The sequence below is a fragment of the Amblyraja radiata genome, chromosome 32 (assembly GCF_010909765.2).
Source record: "Amblyraja radiata isolate CabotCenter1 chromosome 32, sAmbRad1.1.pri, whole genome shotgun sequence".
In the NCBI taxonomy this organism is placed as follows: Eukaryota; Metazoa; Chordata; class Chondrichthyes; order Rajiformes; family Rajidae; genus Amblyraja; species Amblyraja radiata.
The window spans coordinates 12,231,480-12,243,559 of NC_045987.1; the positions used below are offsets into that span (position 1 = coordinate 12,231,480).

The 12,080-nt window shown below is 44.8% G+C and overlaps 1 protein-coding gene across 5 annotated transcripts in view; it reads right to left on the minus strand.

Moving 5' to 3' along the window:
- Positions 1-223: 223 nt before the first annotated feature.
- Positions 224-12,080, minus strand: part of ralgds (ral guanine nucleotide dissociation stimulator) — a 121,902-nt gene continuing 110,045 nt past the window's right edge. For 3 of the 5 annotated variants that reach the window (XM_033048892.1, XM_033048891.1, XM_033048890.1), the window contains exons 10-18: positions 10,736-10,813; positions 10,554-10,640; positions 9,948-9,980; positions 9,027-9,148; positions 8,579-8,674; positions 6,681-6,879; positions 5,022-5,267; positions 3,345-3,459; positions 224-1,606 (exon numbers count right to left, since the gene is read on the minus strand). In XM_033048892.1, coding sequence (XP_032904783.1) covers positions 1,431-1,606; positions 3,345-3,459; positions 5,022-5,267; positions 6,681-6,879; positions 8,579-8,674; positions 9,027-9,148; positions 9,948-9,980; positions 10,554-10,640; positions 10,736-10,813 — 1,152 coding nt within the window. In that variant the 3' untranslated portion in view covers positions 224-1,430. The remainder of the gene's footprint in view (positions 1,607-3,344; positions 3,460-5,021; positions 5,268-6,680; positions 6,880-8,578; positions 8,675-9,026; positions 9,149-9,947; positions 9,981-10,553; positions 10,641-10,735; positions 10,814-12,080) is intronic. The other 2 variants (XM_033048894.1, XM_033048895.1) reach the window with 2 other exon arrangements.

A 12,080-nucleotide genomic window follows, 5' to 3' on the forward strand; every position in this document is an offset into this window, starting at 1 on the left:
TGACAGGAGGTTGGAGATTCTGCTATCCTGTCCTAACTCAAAACAGAACAAAGAATCATACTGGTGAGGTAAGGACCTGGCTCCAGTAAACCACATACAGTAGTACACAAGCACTGTGTTGAATGATAGGGTGATCATGGGCAGAATAGTGTGTCGCAGTGACAAATAATGCCAGCTGCTTGTCATGGCTGACTGGAAGTCAAATATAAAAAGTCAGAACAGATCTTATTTGAAGCTGTATTTGTGATCGTCCCTCTTTTTACAATATACAAAAATGTACCAAAGACAACACATCTCACCAGACAAAAGACCATTGAGCAAATGGCAACTGCATACAAGTAACAAGTCAATATATTAGATCATATTCAACAGTAAGAAATTTACAATTCCACTCATCAATATAATGGCTGTACAATGAATAAATATTGGACCAAAAAAGATTCAAGTGCTTTTTTGTACAAAACAAACTTAAAAAAAAAATTAACGCTGTTCATTTGAAAATGAGTCATATTATTTGTAAATAAAAAACAAATGTTTCTCATTAGCCAAGAATGGCTCAGATTATAACTGTACAATTCTGTCATTTCCAGCTTAACTATTCAGTAAGACAAAAGCATCCACCATTGGCTGCACATCTCTGCATCGTGTCATACGTCATTTGTCCTTTATCTGATTAGTGACATCCAGGAGAGAGATACTGGGATTGGAATTCCCCACAATATGTCATTGGTTACACTACGTTGAGAACAACCTCTAAAGTGGGGAGCTCTCCCTGCAGGATTCAGAGTCACTCATACTCAGACACGAGCAAACTCGAAGCTTTGTTCAGGATCAGTTCAGTATGGACCTTGTGTTTCACCGTGACTTTAGAGAATCGGCCAGCCACAGGGATATGTGTACTGTAACTGAAAACCAACAACTTCTATATTTGATGATAGATTAGTGTTCTCTTTGCATTTTAATAACCTGACATTCCAGGCAAAGCCAGTTGCTGTGCAAGGGCTGAAAGGCAATGGTTCAGACTTCGTGTCGCAGTAGCTTACCCTTTGATCAGCTAGATGATGGAAATGCAGTTCCATCTTCTTACTTTCCCATCATTACTCTGGATGTATTCCAGGAGACTTCACTGAATGCATGGTCTTCCTTGTACCATAACGAGGAAGGGCATTTAACCCTCCCCCACTCCTGAGGGAAAAGGGTGGATCCAATGGCTGCCCTTCACCGTTCCTTCTCAACTCTGTAATCCATTCCAGTTTCATGTCTTTCAGTCTCAGGTAAAACTGAATGGATGCTGGTTGTATGGTACTTTCAGTAGTCTTAGTCGCAGAAAATATTGCACATTTATCGGTAACACTGATTTTTCACATATTGATATATATAACATTGGGGTGAATCCAGTGAACACAGGCAACAGGTTCAGCTCGGAGGAGCTAGAAGATGCTTTTTGTGATCTTCAGTCCTTTCTGTTTCATTCTGGGGAGAGTTGAGCTTGAAACGTGTTTTGGTTTCCCTGGTTTTAAGTGTCCCCTTTTCTTCAGCATAAAGTCGTAGTTGACAGATGAGTTCATGGCGTAGAACACATTGGCATTGTCAGGGATTTTCAGTTCTGTTGTAGAAAGAGAAAGCAAACCCATAAGCTCCCAATTTATTCAACCCTCTCTGCACTTCATTTTCTTCCAAAATATACACTCTTGTGATACATGCTGACTTCTCACTTGGTGACCACTGTTCATGTGGCAGTGAGACGGGTTGGGTGTTGACCCTGTAGGCACAGAACAACCTGACTCCACATTTCCAGTAAGAGTCACTAGTTTGCAAGTGGGAAGATAATCCAGGCTGAATATAGCCTTCCCCAGCATGGAGGCGGCTAAAGTCAGTCATAAGGCTGAGTTCATGCAAGCTAACACAGGCAGCATTGTTAGCGTGAGATTACATTATCTGTGTATGCTGCATTGGGTGGTTCTTCACTAAGGAAGCTGAATAACTTCGTCACTATAGCGTCTCCCAACCATCTCCACCTCATTGTTTACTTTTCAATTTCAATCATTTTAATCAAGGTGAAGGTTTCTCCCCACAGATGCTATTCGGTCTGCTGGGTGTTTCGAGCATTTTCTGCATTTATTTCGTTTTTTTCAACATCTGCAGCATTTTGCTTTTCTTCGAAGATAAGTGGCTGTTTGGCGCTAGTCTGATACCTTCACTTCCACCAATCCTATGCTGCCTGTGGGCACCGTGCAGGCTACACCTGCTGCCCAATTTCAAAGGACATATCATTCTTAAATGAAACACCCCACCTGGAACAGGCAGTGTTAGTAACCTAGACTGGAGATCACACTGGGACAGAGGGTAGTGACTCTCACTAGAGCTCTCCTGGAACAGGGCAAGTGATTTTCACTGGAGTTCAGAACAAGGCGGCAGATTATTATCTGAATGGTGTCAGGTTAGGAAAAGGGGAAGTGCAACGAGACCTGGGTGGCCTTGTAACATCAGTCACTGAAAGTAAGCATTTAAGTACAGCAGGCAGTGAAGAAAGAAAATGGCATGTTGGCCTTCATAGCAAGAAGATTTGAGTACAGGAGCAAGGAGGTCCTACTGCAGTTGTACAGGGCCCTGGTGAGACCACACCTAGAGTATTGTGTGCAGTTTTGGTCTCCTAATTTGAGGACGGGCATTCTTGCTATTGAGGGAGTGCAGCGTAGGTTCACCAGGTTAATTCCCAGATGGCAGGACTGACATGATGAAAGAATGGATCGATTGGGCTTATATTCACTGGAATTCAGAAGGATGAGAGGGGATCTTGTAGAAACATAAAATTCTTAAGGGATTGGACAGGCAAGATGCCGGAAAAATGTTCCTGATGTTGGGGGAGTCCAGAACCAGGGGTCACAGTTTAAGAATAAGGGGTAGGCCATTTAGATGGGGAAAAACCTTTTCACCCAGAGAGTTGTGAATTTGTGGAATTCTCTTCTGCCGTGGAGGCCATTTCACTGGATGTTTTCAAGAGAGAGTTAGATATAGCTCTAACGGCTAAGGGAATCAAGGGATATGGGGAGAAGCAGGAACGGGGCACTGATTTTAGATGATCAGCCATGATCATATTGAATGGCGGAGCTGGTTGGAAGGGCCGAAGAAGGGTCTCGACCCGAAACATACCCAATCCCTCTCTCCAAAGATGCTGCCTGTCCCGCTGACTTACTCCAGCTTTTTGTGTCTATTCTCTGTTTCTATGTTTCACTCTGGGACCGGGGGTAGTGACACTCACTGGAGCTCTCCTGGGACAGTCTTAGTGACCTGCATGACTATGCTCAGCCTTCAGTACCCACACACCTACATAACACACATACCTTTGTCTTCAGCGATGATTTGCACCAGTTGGTAATCCTCAGGCCTGTCCCCATCCAAATTGTGTTTGGCCATGGCCTTTCGAATGACAACAGGCGTCTTATCTTGGCTTGTCACCTGGAACAGAATTTTAACCCTTTAAAAGACCAGGCTTTGGTATTTATTGCCCTGTTATCCTTTCAGTAGTTTAAAATATTTACCCCATCCTCATCTCCCCTCACCTTTATGTCTCTACACATTATCTCCCATCCTCTCCATAGGATATCTACACATAGATGTTCACATGGGCTTGCATCTCATGTTGACTCTTGGAGCAGTGGTAATTGAGATATTTTGTCTTGGAGAAAGCACCACAACCAGAGCCACTTCCAAGCTGCAGCCACATTCATTAATCAGAGCCAAGGCAACACGAGGAACCTTGAATAATTTCCCTCCCAATTTCCTGGTGGCAGTGGCGTGGGGCTCAAAACATAACCGTGGTGGTAGGGCAAGGCCAACTCTAGAATCTCAGTTAACTCAACCACGGCTGGCAATCCAAGGCAGAAATTGTGACTTGTCTCCCTCAGTCTTGGTCATCAAAGTAGATTTTATTTGAACAGTGGTCCTATCAACAATGCTTGGGGAATGCCACCATTCACCTCCCTCTGTGTCAAAAACAACCATTTACTACCACCCTCGATTGTCATAGTATAAATGTTGAGGCACAGCAATGAAACAGGCCCTTAACAGAAACATAGAAAAATAGGTGCAGGAGTAGGCCCTTCGAGCCTGCACCGCCATTCAATATGATCATGGCTGATCACCCAACTCAGTATCCTGTACCTGCCTTCTCTCCATACCCCCTGATACCTTTAGCCACAAGGGCCACATCTAACTCCCTCTTAAATATAGCCCTCTGAACTGGCCTCAACTACCTTCTGTGGCAGAGAATTCCAGAGATTCACCACTCTCTGTGTGAAAAATGTTTTTCTCATCTCGGTCCTAAAAGATTTCCCCCTTATCCTTAAACTGTGACCCCTTGTTCTGGCCCACTCAGCCCTCATTGTCCATGAAGCATCCATTGACATTAATCCCATTAACACTGCACATTTTCTACCACTCATCTGCTGCTAGAATCATTTCCACACGTCAACGAACCTACTGACCAGTATGTGTTTAGGATATGGGAAGAATCTGCAGAACCTGGAAGGAACCCATGCAGTCACAGAGAGTATGTCTAAACTCCAAACAGACAGCAGCCAAGGATGTGGATCAAACCAAGGTCACTGGAGCTGTGAGACAGCAGTTCAACTTGCTGTGCTACTGTGCCACCTTAACACATGGGGAACCCTGCTCTCCTTCAAAATAGTAGTGCCAAGAATTTTCATATGGGTGAGATAGTGGATGTGGAGTGAGTTTTAAAAAGATATGAACTCAGAGCAACAAACAAAATGCTGGAGGAACTCAGTGGGTCGTGCAGCATCTGTGGATGGAAAAGCATTGTTGCTTTGTTGTTGCTCCAGGTTCCAGCATCTGCGGTCTCTTCTGTCTTGAAAGATACACACTTGTTGCCCAGAGGAATGCGAGGCAGTTTTGCTTAGACCAAACCAATGTTCGCCATCTCCTGCTCCCCATCTCACCCAAGACCGAGCAATGAACTACAACAGATCGGCCCTAGTCCAAGAGCACGTGACACTCACCAAAATGCTCTTGTACATGTTCCCATTGTCGACGTCCAGACTGACCCGAATGATACAGCAGTCGTCCACCTGCTGGTTATAAAGTGGCAGAGATAGTGTGGAGTAGCTGGATATTCCAGAGACCGAGCGCTTGTGCGTCCTGGTGGACGTTATAGGTGTGGAGGAGACGGAGGATGAGGAGGCGCTGCTTGACCCAGAGCCGATTCCGGACGTGTCCAATGAGGACAGCGATGTTGATTCCCAGAACTAAAAGAAAATAAAATATGGGAAAAAAAAGGTTTACCATTGGGACAAGACTGGTACCACCAGTGCCCAGTCTGGCCCAGCTTGGAATGTTGTACCTGCCAGTTAAAAGCTGGTACTTCCAAAGTTCAGTAAAAAAAAACTAAAGGTGAGGTGCTGAGTCAGTTCTGAAGAGGTTTGCAGAGTACATCCTCTTGTAAGCCCAGCATTGCCACCATCACCCTCATGTGTTCCCAACACCAGCGCCAAGCTCAATTCACGTCTACCTACCTCACAACCACAAATTTCATTTGCACAGCACCTTCAATGCATCAAGATGCACTGGCATACAAAATTATTCTTTCATTCACAATATGGATGTTGAACAATAAGGTGATGAACAAGCATCTTACAAGTGGAAGGAGCAGGGGAATTTCCACACTGGGCGTCTTGGTGGCTGAAAGCCCTGTCACACACTATGAAGGGATTAACATCAGCAGTGCTCAAGAGGCTCAAATAGGAGGAACATAAATATCTCATTGGGTCGTGGGGCTGAGGAGATCACAGTTGGTGAGGCCTAGGGTGAAGGTCCATAACAATGTGACTTTTCCAAAGATATTGTTTTGCTTAATAATGCAAGCGTGTGGAAAGTTGCGAATGTAGGATTCCTTTTTAAACCATGGGAGGGAATGTGGAACACTTTGGGCTTCAGGGACATCATGGAGTAAACATTCATCGGGGATCCAACAGGGATGTGTCAGGATGGGAAGATTCCCAACTCCAGGCTATTTGAACACCTCAACAAATCATCTCTCCCTTCATCTCCCTACCCCAGAGGCCTGCCTTTGGCCAGTCAATATGCCCACTAATGGCAGGTAATACCTTCCAGGGATAACCACAAGGTAAACAGACACACGGTGACTCTGGACTATCAATTAACTAGCCGTTCTTTGCTCAACTCCAGCATGTTTATAGCAAAGAGATAGAGCCGTTGAATTGTTGTATCTCCTGTTAATTTGCAGGATTTTACTTTGGTCCGGGATATTAATTTTCCCATCCCGGGAGAATTCAGGATAATATGGAAGATTTAGAAATCCCAGTGGTTGTGCGAGCCTACACTTTTAACTGGGGTTTGGGGTTTGGAGGGATGTAGAATGGATAAATCTTGGGAGAGGAATGGAGAGAAGGCAGTGATCACCCTAGGGTTAGAATCTACAACTAGCCACGAACAGTTTAGCTCATTCTAGCAGCCCTACTGCTGCCATCATACCCACTTCAGGCTTCTTTAGTGACAGACTGTTGCGTTACACAAGGCTCTCCATGGAGTCTAGGCTTGTCCCATTTTACTGGGCTAATGGGCTGATCACACTCGGCCTCTGGCACTGGACATCAGAGTTAAAGAACAATTTGTTTTGTGTTTGCACAATCATTCCCTACCTTCTTCTCCTGGGAATCTGGTGACTCGGAGATGAAGCTGATGTTGATTTCTTCCACGTCAGAGTTGCTGGAGCCAGCAGATGTGACACTGACTGAGTCTCCTGCATCACCACCGCCCAGGTAGGGCCCATACTTGAGCTGCTCGCAGGATCGGGACTGGGCGCCTGTACATGGAGCATCTGCGGCTGGCGTACTCCTGCTGCAATCGTCGATGGGATGGAAGGAAGAAGGTGTTAACAAACTGGATAGTCCAATGATAGACCTCATGTTGGACTGAGCAGACACCTCATTGGGGTCATCAGCAGCCCCCATTACTCTCCCCACATTTTATTTCCATTGATATCTGTCCTGAGCTCAGCACATTGATGCAATGGTAAAGAAAATCTACCAACAGCTCTGCTTCCCTAGAACATTGATTTGGTATGTCAACGAATACTCTCTTGAACTTCAACAGGTGTGCGGTAGAGAGCTTACTGGCTGATAGCATGGCCTGATATGGTTATTAATTTATTGAATTGTTTAATATGTATTATGAGTATTATGTTCACAGACTTGTTGTGCTGTTGCAAGTAAGAAATTCATTGTTCTGTTGTCAGTATGACAATTCAACACACTTGACTCTTGGCTATCAACTCACTTCCAAGTCCAGAGTCAAGTGTGTTTAATTGTTATATGTACCGATAATGTTTCTACACGGCCACCCAATGTGACAGTCATGGCGGGGCACAGCAATGTCCACCTTGTAACCATTCTGGCCTTTCCCACCTTTGCTCAAGTGTCAAGTGCGTTTAATTGTCATATGTACCTGAACAGAACAAAGAAACCCGTACTTGCAGCAGTATAACAGGCCTGTAAACACGGCACTCAATAGATAACAATAAAAAAACAAAGATGTTTAGTAAAATAAAAATATTAGTGCGAATCAAAACAAAAGACTGGTCCCCAGTGCAAATCAAAACAGTTCATAGTTCAAAGTCTTGATGTTTTTTGTTGCGCTCAACAATCCAATGGAAGAAGCTATTCCTGAACCTGGAGGTGATGGTTTTCAGACTCCTATACCTTCTTCCCGATGGCAGGAGTACAATGAGAGCGTGGCCAGTAGAGGATGTATTGTAATCATGTATAGTATGATTTGTCCAAATAGCATCCAGAACAAGCATTTCACTGTATCTCTGTGCACGTGACAATAAATAAACAGAACTCAAACTAAACTTCTTCTATGTTATAAGAAAATATAATTATCCATGTCCAATAAGTAATTCCTTCCACAAGTCAAGTGAGTTTATTGTCATGTGTCCCTGATAGGACAATGAAATTCTTGCTTTGCTTCAGCACACAGAACATAGTAGGCATTGACTACAAAACAGATAAGTGTGTCCATATACCATAATATAAATATATACACACATGAATAAATAAACTGATAAAGTGCAAATAACAGATAATGGGTTATTAATAATCAGAGTTTTGTCCAAGCCAGGTTTAATAGCCTGATGGCTGTGGGAAAGTAGTTATTCCTGAACCTGGTCGTTGCAGTCTTCAGGCTTCTGTACTTTCTACCTGAAGGTAGCAGGGAGATGAGTGTGTGGCCAGGATGGTGTGGGTCTTTGATGATACTGCCAGCCTTTTTGAGGCAGCGACTGCGATAAATCCCCTCGATGGAAGGAAGGTCAGAGTCCTCCCTTAACCCAATGCTGAGGGAAGGTGTGAAGTGCTCCCACCATCCACACCTAACCTCCCACTTTCCATCTGCCAGGATGGACCTGCAGTAGAAACCTCCGTCTTGTCCTCCACCTAGCCCCAGTTCCCCAGGATTGCCCAGGCCAAATGTCACAATCCCCTCTCTACCCTTACATTCAATGTACATCTGTCTAACCACAGTGGCAAAGGACACTCACTCGCTCCACCGCTTGATGATGCCTGTGTTCTTCTTTGCCTTCAGAGTGTTGCTCGCAGATTCTGCCAGAGGCTCAATTTCACAGGACAGGTTGTAACTGGAATTATAAGAAGATTAAAACAGTTAACAAAATCAAGACAGGGCATGATTTTCCAGCACCTCTCCCCACCTAGCGCTCTTTATTCAAATCCCAGCCAGGTTTTCCCCAGTCACTGGCTCTCTGATGTCACTGGGATAGGGTAGTGTACTCACACCACCTACTCAGATAAAAACAGATCCATGTCCGTCATTGAGATTGATTTCACGAAAGCTTGTGTTGGGCAGGTGTGTCTGTGAAAGTGTGAGCCCCGAGCAGGGACATAGGCTCTCGCCCTGGCTCTCTCCTCTCTGACAACACCGCCGACCGACCCATGCCCAACCCTACAACAGCAGCACAAGCGTCCCCTCACCTTTCCGCCTCCGTCAGCCTCCCCACGCTGCGAAACCACTCCACAAACCGATGGTCCGGTTTAAATGAGTAGTTATTGCAGGCAGACTGCAGCAACTTGATCTGGGCAATCACTTCGAACTCCTAGCAGAGAAAATATTCGCCAGTGTTAGTGGAGCTTGCAGAAAAATACACCCACATTTCCTGCCTTCCATAGCATACTGGTCCATTATATCAGTTCCAGTCCTCAGTATCCCATATGAACCATACAGAGGTGGCAACCAAAGCAGATGCCTGTGTACCACAACTCCCAATTCACATTGTGCGGTGGGCGTTCCAAATGCTGCCAGCAATGTTACAGTATTGTGTGTAATATGAACATCCCACCAAGGTCCAGTGAAATACAATGGCAGCTCCCATACTAACTATTAGCTTCTATCTGCTTCCAAATGGAGTGGCTATCAGCTTGTCTCTGAAGGCAAGCAGTAAGCCAAGCATGTGAGTGGGCACACTGCCTTTACACAGAATCATTTATAAGACACATTAAAAAAAAGTGTTCATTGCCCAAATGCAAATGCCACTGGTCATGCCAGTATGTTGTGCCCATCCCCAACTGACCCATCAGCCATTGAATAAATGGTCCCTCGGGAATACCCTGTAACTGAATTAAAGCAACCCAGGTGCATTGGTGGGATTCAGTGTTGTTGCCGGGCCTCTGGACACAGGCCGAGTAATTTAGACTAAGTAATGGGATAGAGGGGAGAGGAGTGGCGGTGGGTTTTCAGCACCAGGTGATATATGGCGGTCCAGCTGGGATTTGACCTCTCCCTGGGAGTCAGCACAGTGGCTCCTTCATGGGGAGCTCACGCTCCGAGCTGTGGAGGTAAATGTTCATTTATAAACCTATGGCCCTCAATAATGAAACAAGCATGAAATGTCTTACCTTTCTCCTCTTTTCAAAGTTGATCAGACCGCCCTGTGAAGTGGAAAGGAACAGATTAATAACCTGAATGATTACATGTCCTCTCCCCACACACTCGCTCTCTCCCCTTCCCTCTTCTGGGGAGCAGGTAGAGGCATCAGACACTTGCTGGCATCGCACTGTACAACAGTACAAGGTCTACTGCGGTACACAGACTGGCACTAAAGGAACTGCTGGTGAGACTTGTGGATAATTACTTCACACGTTTAGCTAGCACATAAACAGAGGAGACACAAGGACCTGGAATCTTGTGGAGAACACAAAGTACTGGATTAACTCAGCGGGTTAGGCGGCATCCCTGGAGGACATGGTGTGAAGGGTCCACCTAAAACATCGCCTGTCCATGTTCTCCATAGACACTGCCTGCCCACTGAGTTATTTTACCACTTTGCGTTTTACATAAACAAAGATGTGGACACATTTAACTACTTAGTTACTTACACCAGTGGAGAACACATTCGTCACCATATTCCAATATCACAAGCCGTGTTTCCCCACACTAAACCCATTTGTTACATACATTGAATGCTCCATTTGTAAACAGATTCTAGGATAATTCTCACTTACGTCTAAATGATCTTTCACCGCAGTGTCCAACATAACCAGGTCAGTGAGAAAGGTTCCCAAGTAAGGGATTGTACCCTGCATGACACCCTGGAGAAACACAGAAGGCATTTGCATTACTGATTAAGGACAGCCATTAGAATAAATGACTTGTGGCATCAAATAGATCTCTGGAGCAAACCTACCAACTCCTTTTGTTGCTGCTGCCTTTTCTGAGCCCGTTTTGGGTTGAGGTCAAGTGTAGCAAACTTTGAGGTCCCTTCCTGGAATTCCAGAATATGAAAATAAAGGAGACATACACACAATGAGCACCTTACGAACAGGTCAAAGAATGCTTGTGTGTTATTTAAACTTCAGTGTAAAGTGGTATCAAGTGCTAAACCTTGCCTTTCCAGTAGGTGGCAGCACCCATGCAAAACAAGGGTTTGGGATTTTAGATTCAGGTTAGTAATATACACGAAGAAATTCCTCATTCACATAGAGTTCACGGTGTACATGATAATAATAGATAACAATAAATACAATGAAGGATGCAAAACAGCAGAGGTGTCTAAAGTTGTAGTGCAATTTGAAGTAGTGGAGAAAAAATACTAAAGTAAATTATGGAATAATCAAATATTCTAAAAAAAGTCTAAAAACAGGGTCTCTACCCAAAACATCACCCATTCCTTCTCTCCAGAGATGCTGCTTCACCCACTGAATTGCTCCAGCATTTTGTGTCTACCTATGGAATAATCAAGCTGTGTTTAAGAGGACATCGCGCAGCACCTCTGGGAAGGGGGTGTGAAGAAGTGATTGGTTCATGAGTCTGAAAGCTGTGGGGAAGAAGCTGTCCTTAAATCTGGGCTTTCAAGCTCCTGTTACTTCTCTCAAAAGGTAGAAGAGAGAAAAGCCGGGGTGACAGACGTGATTGGTGAGGCTCAGCCTTCCTGAGGCATCACACCGTGAAGATGGAAGGAAGAAGGAAAAGACAAGTCTGCGATGGACTGTGCTATGTTTACGTCCTCTGCAGGTTCAGGCGATCAAGAGCTGAGCAGCTGCCAGAGCAGGCTGTGATGCATCTTGCCAGAATACTTTAAAGAGAGCGAACAAGCTCAGGACATTGAGACATGCTAAGATTCTTTTTCTGAAGTGGGTCATTGGAGTACAATTGTACAATTTGTACAAAACACAATCCTACAAACCTGCTAATGACCAGCCTGTTTTTGTTGGCGGTGTTGAGCGAGGGCTGGATATTGCTTGGGGCCACTAGAGATAACTTCCCTATGGGGGGTGAAGCAACTCTTCAGTTTTGCCCATCTATTTTGTTTCTCGTCCTTCAGATGCTGCCTGACTTCATGTTTCCAGCGTTTTCTGCAGCCTCAACCTTGGATTCTGTTCATCTCTATTCTACCCATTGGCTGGCCTCCTCCATCCTGATTGAAAATGGTTTCCCTTCCAGTGCTGCTCAAAGAGCGCCAGGGCGGTTCCAAGTGATTCACTCACCCAGTGATTCAGACACGGCAGCTGAACAACCCACACTATGAAGAC